The sequence below is a fragment of the Acipenser ruthenus genome, chromosome 1 (assembly GCF_902713425.1).
Source record: "Acipenser ruthenus chromosome 1, fAciRut3.2 maternal haplotype, whole genome shotgun sequence".
NCBI classification, from domain to species: Eukaryota; Metazoa; Chordata; class Actinopteri; order Acipenseriformes; family Acipenseridae; genus Acipenser; species Acipenser ruthenus.
The window spans coordinates 18,807,266-18,825,158 of NC_081189.1; the positions used below are offsets into that span (position 1 = coordinate 18,807,266).

The window sequence follows — 17,893 nt, forward strand, 5'->3', positions numbered from 1 at the left end:
AGAGGTCTTCACATCCTTTATAATCCCCCATCCTCAGAAGTGTAAATGCTTTGATAAATCACTCAATTCAAGATGCCAACAATTTTTATTTATTAAACATTTATATAACAATTTAGTGTTTTTACAGGTTAAACCATTAGTGTAGTTTCAGTTTCAGGTTTAGTTATATATGAGTTTTACACAGTTTTATTCGACCTGTGTGTTTTTAATAATTAAACCATATTATTTACACAGTGAAAAAAAAGTGTCTCAGAGCAAACTGGAAAATAAATCTATGCATCCCACAGATTTTCCTGGAACTTACACAAAATACATTTTCAAGAACATGTAATAGACTTTGAAAAACTTGAGATAAAATGCATATTGAAACTGATGAACGTGGGTTTCTTTTTTCTTATTCATTTTTTGGTGGCACAAATTAGAAGAGATAGAGTACAGTATTTAGATCAGAGCTTATTATGAGTTTATGATATCTATAAATTAAGACTGAAAGTGTATTAGTTTTTTTTAGATCAAAACTTCTATTAAAAACAATTTACATTTGTTAGAAACAATTAATTTTCTAATCAGCCATTTACATTTAAAAGAAATATTTTTTTGATATGTACAATTACATTTTTATATCAAACATTCTGTTTTTGTAATCAAATTAAATTGTTGATACAATAAATTCATTTAATTTCAGATTAAATGTTAAAATGCCATTCCATCAGATCAATATCATTATTCCCCAAGTAAAAGTGCAGTTATTTGACTGTACATCTTTAACACTGGCAAAGGTACTTTGTCAGAGGTACTCAGCTTCATGAAGTACCTTTCCATGAAAGTCAGACCATTTTTTAGAGCTTTAGGATACTCAATGTCCAAGGAAAAATAAAGAGAAAAAATACATTCAACAGCAAGGGTGATATCCATTCCTGGACAATAATCACTGAGTATCTCAATTCCATCAACACAAACAGAGATGTCATCTGCTGCCAATGGGCTTGTTGTTCCCTTGAAAACGATAGTTGCCGTAGGTGATGGTGGTACATGTATAGATTTTAAAATAATAATAATTAATAACTTTATTCAACAATTAATATATTTGGCTAAACTAAATGATTTGTAAAATATTTGTTTTAAATTATGTGTAATTGTACTTCAGCAGCATCTCACCATACCTACAAGCAGTGGCGGCTCGTGTGGTGGGGCTGCGGCTACTTTAAAGGGATTGTTAATTGCCTACAAGTCTCCCTCATAATTCATTAAGTACAAATTTATGGCAAGCCAAATTAAGAGATACCTTTAAATATTTAACAGATATCTTTAAATATTTCAAAATATCCTTAAATCAGTTGAAGATATCTTAAAATATTTTAAGATATTTTGAAATAATTCGAGATATCGTAACATATTTTAAGATATCTCAAAATGGTTTACAGATATCTGGAATTAATTTTGAGATATCTCAAACTCATTTTGAGATATCTCTAAATGATAATTTGGCTTTGTACTTAACATAAAATACATCAATTCAGTTAAGCTACATTTAAAAAGTAGAGCTCAATTAACTTACTTGGTCAACAACAAACAACAGATTTTCCCTCTCTCAAAACAAAGCTGGCAACAGCAACAATGCAGCATTCATTCTCAGTCCTAAAAAAACAAATAGGGTATCAAATCATACACAAAGTAGAAACCACACGGAAGAGTGTTGAGCAACTCTGGTCTGAGAGGTACAGGATCTGTGGCTTTGCATCACCAGTGTATTACCAGTATGTGCTAAATAGAGTAGAATTAGCAGTGAAAAGTTTAATAACAGTTTAATAAGCAGTTCTCCACACATATGCACAAATGTAAGTGACATACAAGACGGTTGGATTAACAGAAGTACTGTGTAGACACATCCATGTTTCCCCAGAATCTAATATTAACTCAAGCAGCAGTGTGGAGTAGTGGTTAGGGCTTTGGACTCTTGACTGGAGGGTGGTGGGTTCAATCCCAGGTGGAGGACACTGCTGCTGTACCCTTGAGCAAGGTACTTTACCTTGATTGCTCCAGTAAAAACCCAACTGTATAAATGGGTAATTGTATGTAAAAATAATGTGATATCTTGTAACAATTGTAAGTCGCCCTGGATAAGGGCGTCTCCTAAGAAATAATAATAATAATAATAATTAATAATTCCACCAGTGCTCTCAGTTACATTCATGAATTCAATATTTGCTAAACTGCACAGATAAAGAATAGTTTTAAAGATTTAAAGGTACCTAAAAAAACACACAAGACTGTAGCTCTCCAGGACCAGGACTGACCACCACTGATACAAATGTTATTATGGATTGGAGCAAAAAAATGTTAAGAACAGTATCAACAAAGTTTCTAAAAACCTATTTATGCAGGTTTTTCACATTGGTTTTTATGCCCGTGAGAGTTAAATACCAGCTATCTTCCCCATGAAATATTATGCTCTAAGTGTACGAAATGAAGTTGCATCATGTTCTGTTTAATAGTTATTTATAGATCCTATTCTGAGATAGGTCAAAACAATTTGATGTACAATAAATATTTCTTATACATTACCATTTTCCTGTGTCTTATCTGAAGCATCTTCAATGTAGGACATCACATTAGTTAGAAGAGGCCCACTAGAGAGTCTGAAAATAGGATCTACCATTCTGGATAGGCCACTCAGGTTCCGTTCCAAGTTTACTCCAAAACGTAGTTCTACTTTGTGCAACAGCTAAAATACAGATGGTAAAGTTATTATTATATTTATTTATTTATTTATTTATCAGATGCCTTTATCCAAGGCGACCCTACAGAGCTGTAAAAAAGTTGAATAATTGAGTTGAATAATTACAAATAATGTAGTAGTTAAAAAAAATCAATAAATAAAACAAAATCAAACTAAATTGAACGCGAGCAGAAAGAAGTTGCATGGGAAAAACCAGGAGCACTGGAGTTTTGTCAATTCCCCCAAGACCCGCCTCCCAGCCACTCAGAGAGAAGGAAAGTCCGCACACCCCCTCTCCCCCCTCTCCGTGTCACCGCCATGACTGACAGGCAGATATTGACGAGCTGCTGCCCTCTCCGTGCAACACTATGAACACGTCAGAAGAGTCAGCACATGTCTCCCCCTGTTACAATTTGGCTAATTCTTATATGAATATAACTACCAAATTTACACTCACATATCCAGTTTGGCTGTCATCCCTTAGAAATCTGTACTTACAGCACAAAGTACTTAGCACAGTACGGTATGGTCTGGATAACTAAATATACAAATTAGAACATCATATATATATATATATATATATATATATATATATATATATATATATATATATATATATATATATATATATGAATTGTAAGTGATAAAAGAAAAATATGTATTTGAAAAATGAAATACAGCTGCATTTTACAGTTGCCGACCATTGCCCTACTGCATAGCACGACTTCCAGAAAATGAAAAACTATAATAAAATAAACATTTCAAAAGAAAATATTGTGTAACCAGCTGCGAACTGGTTATATGTAGGCCTACATACACAATTGTAAAATCGAAATAATTATTTATAAAAAATAACATAAAAAAGAAAATAACTCCGTTCCCACAGTGTAACGGGAATGCGCATTCAGGGAAACATGCTTCAAAGTAGCCCCCATATTAGCACAATCCACACAGATGTAACGCTTATCAACTTGTGTGAATTTACCACATACTGCTCTTTCACACTGGGCACAGCTATCAGAAGTTTTATTTGTATTGTATTTAGTTACCTGGCATTGTTGTCTGATGCGTGTGTCACTTGATGGCTACGCACTGTATCCAGTTTGAGCTGCGTTTCCCTGCAGCTTTGCAGTTTTCTGAGCCAAATGTTTCTGCCAAAGCTCCGTGGCTAGCATCATAAGAGATCTATCCTACTGATATTTTCCCCGGTGCATTCATTGTACAAAACGAAGGAATTGATGGCTGCCACGTCCAGCACATTGTAAAATACAGCACCTGGACACTGGTGATTGCTTTCAGTGAGTACTAGTTTTGCGCAGAAGGTGGAAACGCTCTTCTTCTTTGTTTACTGTTGCAACCAGGCTGTATTTTTTTCTTCAACTGTTTCGCTAATTACAGTGAAATAATAGATATGTATATTGGTAACATTCATCTCTTTTCCTAAGCACGGTTACATCAGCCTAACACACTGTCACCCAGTCTCTGACCAGCGGGGGGCGAGTTTTATCTTTGCACAGGTAGGGGCAGGTCCGCTGCCAGCCAAAACCTGATCCCATATTTGACAGGTTTGTTTGTCCAGCGACACCGTGCTTTTGTCGGAAACAGCTGCTTGTCCATGTAATGTTTTATGTTTAGCTTGAAACAGGCATTTTTGTTTTCAATGAAGTCGTTCCAAATTTCTGATGCCAAGGCAAATATATTTGTAGTTGCTCTCAAATCAAAACGCAAAAATATCAAGGATTTATCGAACAATTCTTATAATAGTAATATTATAATACAGCAGACTATATATGCTCACTTAGACAGCCAGACGGCAGTTCTCCAAGGAATTGATAGGATTACACTAGATATTTGGATAACACACATCTAGAAGTCAAGAGCAATATTCTATTCTATTCAAATACATACTGCTGTAAACTCGGAGGTACAGATAACAAACAGGCTTGTATACGTTTAAAAAAAACATAGCGTATTGTAGGTTAAACTAACAATAAAAGCATGTGTTGTAGCAAGCCGTCAAAATGACTACTTTTGGCTGTTCTAGGTAGAAGTGCTCATAACTTTATTTATTTATTTTTGCGATTCTGACCTATTTTTTTTAAACATGCTGCTTATTTGAATATAGTGCTTTAGCATTAAACTAAGAAAAACAACCTCTGACTGCGGCACAAGCACGCCGCTTTCAATTTCCAGTTCGTGCCCAGGTTCAACTAGATGTTATAGCCAGATGTATTGCATTTTTACCCTTAATTTAGATCATTTTGAATATTTTTTATTTAGTAGGCATACAGGAACCTAGATTCAAAATATTATTCTGGAACCATATTTTTGAATATGATTGCCGAGTGTTTCTGTAATTAAAGTAACGAGTGCTAATCTGGCGCCCTTGGAAATCGGGACATTTTTTAAATTTTGGAGAAAAATGTCGGGACCAATAATTGGAAGTGATTGAATGGAAGGGAGGGTAACATTGGTTCTATAGCATATAGAATATTTATTATATAACATATGGAAGTGACGTCACATTAAATAAGAAATAGCTCTCCCGTTTAATTATTATTTTTGAACTACATGTTCTAAACATATAGTGTAGGATTACCACCAAAGCGGCTAGAAAATTGGCTCGTGGTTTGAATCATACAGGTGCAGTGGTATCCCAAGCATTACTACTAGGTACTGCAGTTCTAGCAACGCAATACGACTCAAATAAATGCGTTTCTGCAAAGATTACGGGTTAGATTTGCAAATCAAAATAAAGAAAAAACAAAAGCAACTGCCAGCACACGAGAGACAGACTGACATTTGACACCCGATCTGACTAGAATCAGTCGATTGAATGGGAGGTTATCAAGAAGAATCATCTGATTTAACTGGAGTCCATTGAAGGCGTTAAAGGTGATCGTCACATTTGACTACAGGGGTAATTAGCTGGCATTGGTCACAGGTGAATATTGTTAATGGGCAGCGCTATAAAAGTGTGGTCTGGAAGAACTAAGGTATCTCTTTGGTTCTTGCTATGGGTATAATGGAGTTGTTTGCTGGGTGCCGTGGCGCGTCCCGGTCATTGCGCCGTTCTGTTCCATCGGCGATGCAGTTTAACCTCCTTTTTTCCTGCTTTTTAGTTGCAGGTATTTTTGCTTCGCAGATCTCTGCGGAGCACGGCGAAACAGAGACGTATAGCGAGCTACGCAGCAAGGGAAAGGATCCTACTGAGCAAGTACAGGGCGAGGAGTACGACCCCATTGAGCAGGTACAGGGCGAGGAGTACGACCCCGTTGAGCAGGTACAGGGCGAGGAGCACGACCCCATTGAGCAGGTGCAAGGGGAGGAGTACGACCCTATTGAGCAGGTGCAAGGCGAGGAGAACGACCCTATTGAGCAGGTACAGGGTGAGGAGTATGACCCTATTGAGCAGGTGCAGGGTGAGGAGCACGACCCTATTGAGCAGGGTGAGGAGCACGACCCTATTGAGCAGGGTGAGGAGCACGACCCTATTGAGCAGGGTGAGGAGCACGACCCTATTGAGCAGGGTGAGGAGCACGACCCTATTGAGCAGGGTGAGGAGCACGACCCTATTGAGCAGGGTGAGGAGCACGACCCTATTGAGCAGGGCGAGGAGCACGACCCTATTGAGCAGGTACAGGGTGAGGAGTACGACCCCATTGAGCAGGTACAGGGAGAGGAGTATGACCCCATTGAGCATGTACAGGGCGAGGAGCACGACCCCATTGAGCAGGTGCAAGGGGAGGAGTACGACCCTATTGAGCAGGTGCAAGGCGAGGAGAACGACCCTATTGAGCAGGTGCAAGGCGAGGAGTACGACCCTATTGTGCAGGGCGAGGAGCACGACTCCATTGTGCAGGGCGAGGAGCACGACCCCATTGTGCAGGGCGAGGAGCACGACCCCATTGTGCAGGGCGAGGAGCACGACCCTATTGAGCAGGTGCAGGGCGAGGAGCACGACCCCATTGTGCAGGGCAAGGAGCACGACCCCATTGAGCAGGGCGAGGAGCACGACCCCATTGTGCAGGGCGAGGAGCACGACCCTATTGAGCAGGTGCAGGGCGAGGAGCACGACCCCATTGTGCAGGGCGAGGAGCACGACCCCATTGTGCAGGGCGAGGAGCACGACCCCATTGTGCAGGGCGAGGAGCACGACCCTATTGAGCAGGTGCAGGGCGAGGAGCACGATACCTTTAAGAATGTTGAGACAGAGATACAGTGAGGAAAATGTTCCGGTTCAACCTCCAATACAACCAAGGCCTTACCCTGTGAAGTTTATTCCGCCTTACGGCATCCCAGTGCCTGTCACTCCCTTTCCTTTCAAGCTGCTTAGCCCTCGGGTGATCCCTGTCAACGCGCCCGTGCCGCCTGAGCTCCAAAAGGTCATGAATCCCAAGCCTGTTCCTATGCCCCGGCCGCTACCCATTAGTCTTGCTGCAGCGGTCCGCGTGTTGTGCAGCGAAAACAAAATGTACGTGAGGGTAAGGACTGACCTGTACGGATTCAAGTGTAAAGCAGGCCAGTTGACTCTGGGGACCAGCTGCAGAAGCAATGGAGTCTCTGGTGGGTATCTTCTCTTTACATACGGCCTCAAAGAATGTGGAAGCCAGGCGTCTGTGAGTATCCCATGCCGTAGAGAGTTCTGACTTTACATATTTCTAGCTTCACTTGACTGTTACAAGCAATGGATGATGCATCAGGGTTTGTGGGGTGGCGCTTTTTTTAATATACGTCAATATAGTTTCGGGCACAATGTGTAACGTTAAGATTCCTATGTATGTAGTGTGTGCTTTTATTTGTGTGTCATTTTAAACCTGCTTTCCGATGTTCTAACTTCATATTCTCTTTCTACACCACCTTCAAGGTGGAAGCTGGACAGTTGGTGTACAAGAACGTCCTTAAATATGTTCCATCTGTGCAAAACAGTACAATTCGGAGATCTATGCCATTCACTGTACCCCTTCAGTGTCGTTACTATAGGTAAGGAACCTCTTTCTAATTATACGGCATGGCAAAAGCGGACTTGTTTATTCTTTTAAATCACCCCGGTTTTAAAAGCGGTTTAACAAAGCTAATGTCCAAGAGTCCTGTTGCATTGAAAAACTCGTCCGCTTGATTCTTCCTGTTTGTAGGTATCACCATGTCTACAGGCACGGTATTCGTCCACTTTGGAGGAATCCAACTCGGTTCAAGAGTCTCAAGACCCCATACGGCTTTGCCCTAAAAATAATTAATGGTAAGCAGAACTCTTCAACGGTTATATAACTATATAAAGCGTAGTGTAGTACCTACAGCATGTCTTGGGATCTGTATATCATTAAGGGTTCCCTATTATCTATGATTTTAAATAGGGTGTATACAGATGAGGACAAGTACTGTTGAAGCGGGGGTGCTACACTGTACTGTGGTTCTCCTGGGAGTCCACATGTCAAAATAGTGTCCCGTTTTAATGCTAATCCCCCCAACTGCATGCTTCAACTGTCTGTTCCACCCTCCCACCTTGGTGGGGTTGTTTTTTTACTCCTTAGGTGACTGGGTTCCTGAGCGCATGATGAATACATTCTACCTTGGACAACCCATACACTTTCAAGCTACTACAAATCTTACTATTCCTGGGACAAAGCTTTTCATCCACAGCTGTTATGCAACCGCATCTCCAGCTTCAAATTCAACGCCCAGATACACAGTGATTGAGAATTATGGGTAAGACTATTTGTTATTATATGAAAACCTGGATGCTGCTCTCCTGGCTTTCTGTGGAGGTCAGCTGTTCTAAAACCACTGCATGACTGATAATGCTTCACAGGGATGCTCCAACCCTGTGCTCACAGTTCACTTTGCATGAACTACAATTTTAGATGGAGGCAAATGTTCAACTTTATGGCAGTTGTAGTATATGGCTTTGGTGTCGCATGTTGCAAGGTAATGACTTGGGAGTGACTTTATTGACACTGGAGTTGCATTACCACAGCAATGACCTCGCATCTTAAATATGCCAGGGCTTACAAATTACTTTTTGCAATCCTGTTCTGTGCTTAAAACCCACATGCTCTTTTCATTGCACTTCCTCCCTTTCCAGGTGCATGGTGGACAGCAAGTATGAAACCTGTAGCTCCCATTTTGTGCCTCCCAGAACCAACAATACAATCAATTTAATTGTTGATGCTTTCCAGTTCAACACGCTGTCCCCTCTGGTAGGTTTCCCTTTGTACCTGCTCATCCCTATACTGGGCTTTGGCACCCAGATCTCTTCCAATGCAATTGGAGTTTCTTCTGCTACTCTGACACCAGTGCCGTGTTCACTCTTCGTAAAACGATATTGCCAGCATGTGTTGGAAGTGTGACTTTTGCATGAAGTGAATGGCAGCCCAAAGTTAATGGCTATGATCGTGCCGTGTTTAGGTGGTGTGGCCTGACGCTCATTCAATGTAGTTAAGATGTCTGACGCGCACTGCTTGCATGCATGAACACAAATGGTTAGCTGCAGAAGTTGACCAAGTTGCTCTCCAGTCATCTGGTGTATAGTCTGTCTAGTATTGCTAAGGAAATAATTCTCCATTCTATTCCCAAGGTAAACAAGTACTACATGCACTGCACAATGGTGGTAACGAGCAACAGCATGGTAACGCAGAGTACCAAGTCTTGCCACTATGATAAGAACGTGAACAGGTAGGTTCCATTTAAGGGTTAAAGGTATCGCTCCATTGCATGTCTTGGGTAGTGCAAGATGAAGGCAACCATTAATGATGTGTTAATTTTCTAGAACTAAAGATTTGGTTTCCATAGTTCTGGGAGGGTGGCATTCCAATGAGGCACCATGCTCTTTCTAGGAGCATGTAACTTGAGGCAGTTCCATGTGAATAACTACTAATGTCTCTGTTCAGGTGGGTGGAACTTGAAGGTAACCACAGTGTCTGTTCCTGCTGTGACTCTGTGTGCATAAATGAAGATGTGACTTTGCCCATCGGTATGTATACGACCCCCAGAAAGCAAGGGGAAGGGTGTAAAAATTGCAGATCCAGTAACTTCTGCTTGAGTGACTCTTGTAGCAGTGGTAAGACCTTGGCTTGTACGCTAAAATGTATTTATTTTTACATGTATCCCCTCAGTTACTAAAAGCACCATAAGCAGCGATGCCCTGCTGGTCCTTGAAAAGCAGGGAGGTGACGACGGGGAGAGGAAGACTGGCGCGGCCATTCTTGAACTGGAGGACTTGCTGTCTTCCGAAGGCGTGTCCAAAGAGGATCGGGAGGCACTGTCTCCAGAGGACGATGCCTTTGACGAGAATGACTATAACAGGCTTTTGGATGTTGAGGCAGAAGGCCATGACAATTCTGATGATCCTAACCAGCATTTGGAAGGTACCTATGATGCCTCCAAGGTGCCAGAGCACAGTGACACTGAGAACTATGAGGGGGCTGGGGAGCCTGGTCACTTCGAAGAGGCGGATGAGTGGAGGGCTCTGTCTGCAGAGGAAGCCGGTATGCTTTTTTAATTCTTGCACATTCTGTGGCTTTTAACTGGCGTACGGAGGGTCTACCATGAGGAGTATGGGAAGAAGCAAAGTAATATTTAAATTGTCTTATTGAGGATATGGCACGTTTTTTATTGTTTAGTTTTTGGAGATGAAGCAACTCTGTAGTTGTGGTGCAATTTTAAAATCCACATTGCCCTTGTTCTGCATGCAATTCTAATACTGATCATCCGTGTTTCTTTCTCCAGGTGGTAACTGAAGATGCAGTTCTGTCTAGTTATTGGATTATCATGATTGCTAAATAAAGGTGTTGACATTTTTTTATACTTTTTTTTGTACTTTCAGTTATTTTGTCCCTCATCTGAATTGGTTTTAAATGTACCCAGTAAACAAATGGGCTGGATTAAATAAATTGAGATCAGTTGGCTCCTCTGAACCACCTCCGATTTTAGATGGGCTGAATGGCCTCCCCTCTATCTTTTTAGAATGGTGGCTTTTGTTTGGTTTAAGGATGAGACTTGAAACAGAGCTCCTGTTGTAAGTGACTCTGCTATTGCGTAGTTCATCTCCAAGTCGCTTTGGAGAAGTGTCTGCTAAATGACTATAAACTGACTGAATGCTGGTATGTGCTGAGGAAACCACAAATCTAGGACCAACTTTTGCCTTCCGTTTCATTAGAAAGGAAGTGTGACAGCCTCCATACCCACCTTGGTCTGGTGGGATTACACCGCCTGAGAGCAGGGGAAAAAGCTCCCCATGCACTAACATCTGCTGTACTTGAACCACCACATCGTGCCAAAGAACCACAACCTAAAACTTTGGACACTGAACAAAAGTTGAATATATATTTGATGTGCCTCAAAGCTCAGGGATGGAAATAAAACTACTAGCTTGATTAGCCACATTGTGTACAGGTAACAAGATCAGGTATCTTATTACACTCCCAGTAAAACCAGGAATGGATCCAACTGCTCTGCAACATGAGTCTTTCTGCCATCCAAAAGCAATGTCATGATACAGAACAAACAATCCATATTAATTCAAGTATATGTTAACTATACTTTTTATAGATAGAGCAGCAATAGGGTGTTAAGCAGTTCCAAAAGTTTAATAAATAACCAGAATACTTGTACAGCAGAACCTCATTTCTCTGCGCCCCGTTCTACCACGACTTCAATTATCCACGGCTCTGGGTGGGCTATATGTCCAGACAACTTTTTAATATTCAAGAAACTCTTATACTTTTCTAATTTGAAGTTTTAATGAATCGCAGCAGTGGTAGTGCTCTCTTCGGTTTATTCAATGCTTATGTTAATTGGATGGTTGCGCAGACCACCGTAAATGTCAAGTAATAAGCATTCTAGGCGATCTGGTGCCTTTACAGGTTTAACACCATTAATACTTCAATATAGTAATACAGATATGGTTAATTATATGCTTGGGCTATGCATACATAAAGTTAAAAACATCCACTGCTAAATTCCAGAATATTCAATATATATTACTCTCTTTGGACTAAAACATAATTTCTATACCTTATAGCAATACATCAATATAAAAGAGATACCAAATTCACATATATGCGCTATATTGAAAAATAAGAACTGTCTTCAAAAGGCAGAGACTTGTGAATACGACCAAACAGCAACCAGTTTTTTTTTTTTTTTTCAGAGCATAGACCACACAACTTGTAGTTAGCAAGTCGCGTGATCCTTGACTGGTTTTACCTTGGTTTTTATAGGATTTTTCCCTCTATTGAATACATGAGGAGTCCCAATTAAATCTGATCACCAATCTGCTTTGACAGTTTCTATCTTTGAGTTAATGATATTTTCTAGAAGGATCTGGTCAACTCTATTTTCAAAATTTAAGTGAATGTGAGCGCATGCTTCACTGTCTTCCACCCCTCCTTTCCCTAAAAATGAGGTAAACTGGAGTTCACAGGGTCCTTGCTACCAAATTCAATGCAAGTATATGCAAGAGGTGTTTTTAATATGTAACACCAGCTCTATTTAATGATTTTAACCTGGGTCAAAAAAATATAAATGTCCCTCTTAGCTGCGTATTATGTTACCTTTTCAGTGTGTTGTCAATGGGTCAGTTTAACTTCATATACAAATGTGTGCTAACAAAGTATTTGACAAAGACTGCCTCTGAATACGCATACAGTGGCAAGTCCAGTTATTTTCATTTAAAAGCAAGATATAATAAACTATGTTAAATATAATATCCTTGTATTAACTGGTACCGTGCTTGGACCAAGCTTGACCTCCCTCTTGGTTTCTAAAAATTTGCCTGCACAAGCAGGTTTCAGACACCTGTTGGTTATCATTCAAGGTTGGCAAATCCCGTGGGATCTGCCTGTCAGTCATGGCAGTGACACAGAGATGTGGGGAAGAGGGTGTGCGCGCTTTCCCTCTCTCTGAGTGGCTGGGAGGCGGATTTTAGTGGGATTGTTGATCCTATAAATTAATACTGTGCTGTTTCCTCAGATCTGCCCCTTTAGACCTGAACAACGAGCAAGCGGTCTCGCTGCTCGGCAAGACCACAGACGGACAGGAGAAAAGACCTGAAACTCAGAGAGAAGAAACTAAAGAAATAGAGAGAAAGTGGGGAATCCTTGGACAGACCCCGATGAGGCTGTGTGGTCCAGTGGTTAAAGAAAAGGGCTTGTAACCAGGAGGTCCCTGGTTCAAATCCCACCTCAGCCACTAAATCAGTGTGTTACCCTGAGCAAGTCACTTAACCTCCTTGTGCTCCGTCTTTCGGGTGAGATGTAACTGTAAGTGACTCTGCAGCTGATGCATTGTTCACACACCCTAGTCTCTGTAAGTCGCCTTGGATAAAGGCGTCTGCTAAATAAACAAATAATAATATTGTTTTAGAGTTAGCTGACGAAACAGCATAGAGTAGGACGGAGACCCGGGTCGTAAGGGTAGCGGCGACTGGGGAAAATCACGCTGCAAAGTATAGCACGTTTATTTTGTAGTTTTCATTACTGTGTTTTATTTTCCCTGTTTCTTTTTGCCTTTTCGTTTTTCATTATTTTGAGCACCTGCTGCGAGTGCACCTGAACTGTACTGAGTACCCTGCCGTGGTATTCCCGTAAGTTCTGGATATCATAGTTGTTAGCCAGACCACGGACAACAGCGCCCTCTGCGGGCTAAAAGAAATCAATACAAATCACACGATTAAAAAAAAAATAAAACCGAGCACCTGTGCGGTGTTTCAATTACAACTTCTGTCTCCTGTGTCAGTGAATACCCACAGCCTTCCATAGGGTCCATCAAAGAACCGCACACCCTTGCAACCGAGGCCTTCCATGCAAAAGGATCTAATGATTTATAGCACAAAAGGGAGGTGCCAGAACCGTCTGTGACAATTAGTTCTCCTGAGGCATTTACTTGGTGAAGCCCGGCAAACATATTTTGCGTCGCTGAAACAAAAGACTATGATGGACTTTCTCAAGGTTCAAAAGAACGGCTTGCACCAGTGAGTTGTTTAAAAAAAGCGGTTGTGAAAAATAAAACACTTCTGTTGTTACGTATACTGTTAAAATGTAATAACTTAAAATGATTGGTTACTGTATTTTATTCATGCATTCTTAGTCACACGCAATGACACCACATGAAAATGAAAAAGACTTTGGAGTTTATGTTGACTCAGAAATGTCCTCATCTAGACAATGTGGGAAAGCTTTAAAAAAAAATGCCAACAAGATACTTGGATATATTGTGAGAAGTGATGAATTTAAATCAAGGGAAGTAATGTTAAAACTTTACAATGCATTAGTAAGACCTCACCTAGAATATTGTGTTCAGTTCTGGTCACCTCGTTACAAAAAGGATACTGCTGCTCTAGAAAGAGTGCAAAGAAGAGCAACCAGAATTATCCCGGGTTTAAAAGGCATGTCCTATGCAGACAGGCTAAAAGAATTGAATCTATTCAGTCTTGAACAAAGAAGACTACGCAGTGATCTGATTCAAGCAATCAAAATCCTAAAAGGTATTGACAATGTCGACCCAGGGGACTTTTTCGACCTGAAAAAAGAAACACGGACCAGGGGTCGCAGATAGAGATTAGATAAAGAGGCATTCAGAACAGAAAACAGGAGGCACTTTTTTACACAGAGAATTGTGAGGGTCTGGAACCAACTCCCCAGTAATGTTGTTGAAGCTGACACCCTGGAAGAAGTTGCTTGATGAGATTCTGGGATCAATAAGCTACTAACAACCAAACGAGCAAGATGGGCCGAATGGCTTCCTCTCGTTTGTAAACTTTCTTATGTTCTTATGTTCTTATACGTGGATCATACACACACACACACACACGTGTATATATATATATATATATATATATATATATATATATATATATATATATAAATCACACAAATATAGTTTACTTACAGTTTTTTATTTTTCAAGAGAAACTCCAAATAAAATGTAAACTAAATTTACAACAAAATAAATCCTTTTCAAAATTGCAATTATAGTTTTGTCTTTTTATGTTTCACAGCAGGGTTGAGTTGGGGGCTTTCAGTCAAAACAAGAGCAGCACGGTCTGTGCCATCAAACTTTTATGAGAACACGTTCCATTTGCTGCTGACCTACAATAACAGCGTTCATTTTTTTCTATATAGTTTTTCTAAATCTCCCTTTTCTAAGGCTTTTAATGGTAGTTTAAGGATATGTTATAAAGAATTACACTATGTAACACAATTTTTGTTCCTGGGTAGTAAGTGTTATTTCCTAATTGCTTATGCCTCAAAAGTATAGAAAATGGCTATTATTCCCCACAAACTTTGCTTTTGTGACCAGGACAGTGATATTTTGAAATTTACCTATTTCCAATGAGAAAACGGGCGAATTTGTGTCTTTTCATTCACATAAAGTCAGAAAAAAACAACATATGAATCCAAATTAACATGTATTTATACTAAAGTAATACAAAAATGACTACAAAAGATTTAGAAGTGAGTAGTTTTTCGAGATTTACGATTATACTGTAAATCACTTTCACGAATCAGCCCCCAAATGTAGTCTCCCATCATGTTCTCGTTATACTGTCCTTGGTAGTGGCGTTCAAAGTCCAGTATATCCTGGTGGAAGCGCTCGCCTTGCTCCTCCGAGTACGCTCCCATGTTCTCCTTGAATTTATCAAGATGAGCATCAAGGATATGGACTTTGAGAGACATCCTACAGCCCACTGTGCCGTAGTTCTTCACCAGAGTCTCAACCAGCTCCACATAGTTTTCGGCCTTGTGATTGCCCAGGAAGCCCCGAACCACTGCGACAAAGCTGTTCCAAGCCGCTTTCTCCTTACTAGTGAGCTTCTTGGGGAATTCATTGCACTCCAGTATCTTCTTTATCTTCCCTAAGACAGCTTAGGGAAGAAGTCTTGAAGGTACTTGAAGGCTGCCGACTCCTTATCTAGAGCTCTGACAAATTGTTTCATAAGGCCCAATTTGATGTGCAGTGGTGGCATCAGCACCTTCCGGGGGTCCACCAGTGGCTCCCACTTGACGTTGTTCCTCCCCACAGAGAACTCGGTCCGCTTGGAAGGGTCCACCATGCAGAAGTAACAGTTGCTTGAGTTGTCAGTGGGTTCCCGCCAAATTCTTGGGATAGCGAACTTCATGGCTCTCTTTTCCCCTCTGTACCATCCTACAAAAATACATTTATTTCACCCATGACTAATGTGTAAGAGATTCTCGCAACATTTTTCATATATGATATATTTTTTCAATAACATTGAAAATTGTAAAACATTTTAAAATTAAAAACGTTTACAATTTAAAAAATGTTAACAAATTTTATAACATAAAATTCCGAGCAACAATTGTCCATCTTACCTTCCAGAGTTTTTTTGCAGTGCTCGCAGGTGAAATGAGGTGCCCAGGGTTTGTCTTGATCCCCGACAGGCATGCCGAAATATGCCTTGTAGGCCTCACACATCTTAGCAGATGCTTCCACGGAGTACTTTTTCGCTCTTGTCTTGATAAATTGGCTACAGACATAGCAAAATGGGTCTGCCGGATGCTTGCAGCTTCTTGATGCCATCTCAGAAAAATGCAGATATGTATCCACTTAGGCAGCTGGAACTAAACTGAACTGGTGGGCTTAAGGCCCCTGTATTTATACTACTATTTATATTACTGGAAAGTTCTAGAAAGTTCTAGAAGTTACTCAAAGTTTACTCAGCACTGAATCTATCTGGAATCTTCTGGAAAATAGGTAAATTTCAAAATATCACTGTCCTAAGTTTGTGGGGAATAATAGCCATTTTCTATACTTTTGAGGCATAAGCAATTAGGAAATAACACTTACTACCCAGGAACCAAAGAAAAAAAAATTGTTACATGGTGTTATTTAAAGGAAGGAGGACACGATATTAGAAGGAAATTATACGGTGCTACCACAATGCAGTGCTGCAAAAAATCAGGCATAATAACAAACATTGTAATGACTGTACCGTGGCACAAAGCACTCATCTAAATCATAATAAACCTGTAATCCTTAATAATTGTCCACATGTAACTGGTATGCTTACACATCCAGTTCTCCCAAGAACATATCAAAACGGATGTTGATGAACTACAGCTAGCACATATATATATATATATATATATATATATATATATATATATATATATATATTGCATTATATGCGCTAATTTAGATATATATATATATAATCATATAAAAGGCTGACGTAAATAATGAAAAACTATAATAAAATGAACATTTCAAAAGAAGATATTGTGTAAACAGGTGTAAACTGCTATATGTACATACGAAATTGTGAAAACGAAGTCATTATTTACAAAAATAACATAAAGGGCTTTTTTTCACATACTTCCAAAAAATGAAAAACTTTAATAAAATAAACATTTAAAAAGAAAATATTGTGTAACCAGCTGCAAACTCGTTATATGTAGGCCTACATACACAATTGTAAAATCGAAATAATTATTTATAAAAAAAATAACATAAAAAAGAAAATAACTCCGTTCCCACAGTGTAACGGGAATGCGCATTCAGGGAAACATGCTTCAAAGTAGCCCCCATATTAGCACAATCCACACAGATGTAACGCTTATCAACTTGTGTGCATTTACCACATACTGCTCTTTCACACTCGGCACAGCTATCAGAAGTTTTATTTGTATTGTATTTAGTTACCTGGCATTGTTGTCTGATGCGTGTGTCACTTGATGGCTACGCACTGTATCCAGTTTGAGCTGCGTTTCCCTGCAGCTTTGCAGTTTTCTGAGCCAAATGTTTCTGCCAAAGCACCGTGGCTAGCATTATAAGAGATATATCCTACTGATATTTTCCCCGGTGCATTCATTGTACAAAACGAAGGAATTGATGGCTGCCACGTCCAGCACATTGTAAAATACAGCACCTGGACACTGGTGATTGCTTTCAGTGAGTACTAGTTTTGCGCAGAAGGAGGAAACGCTCTTCTTCTTTGTTTACTGTTGCAACCAGGCTGTATTTTTTTCTTCAACTGTTTCGCTAATTACAGTGAAATAATAGATATGTATATTGGTAACATTCATCTCTTTTCCTAAGCACGGTTACATCAGCCTAACACACTGTCACCCAGTCTCTGACCAGCGGGGGGCGAGTTTTATCTTTGCACAGGTAGGGGCAGGTCCGCTGCCAGCCAAAACCTGATCCCATATTTGA

General features: G+C 40.0%; 1 protein-coding gene across 1 annotated transcript in view; it reads left to right on the top strand.

Moving 5' to 3' along the window:
• LOC131736991 (probable serine/threonine-protein kinase kinX) overlaps positions 1-17,893 on the top strand; it is an 80,171-nt gene that overhangs the window by 10,867 nt on the left and 51,411 nt on the right. The window contains exon 2 of the mRNA XM_059023568.1: positions 6,363-6,890. Coding sequence (XP_058879551.1) covers positions 6,363-6,890 — 528 coding nt within the window. The remainder of the gene's footprint in view (positions 1-6,362; positions 6,891-17,893) is intronic.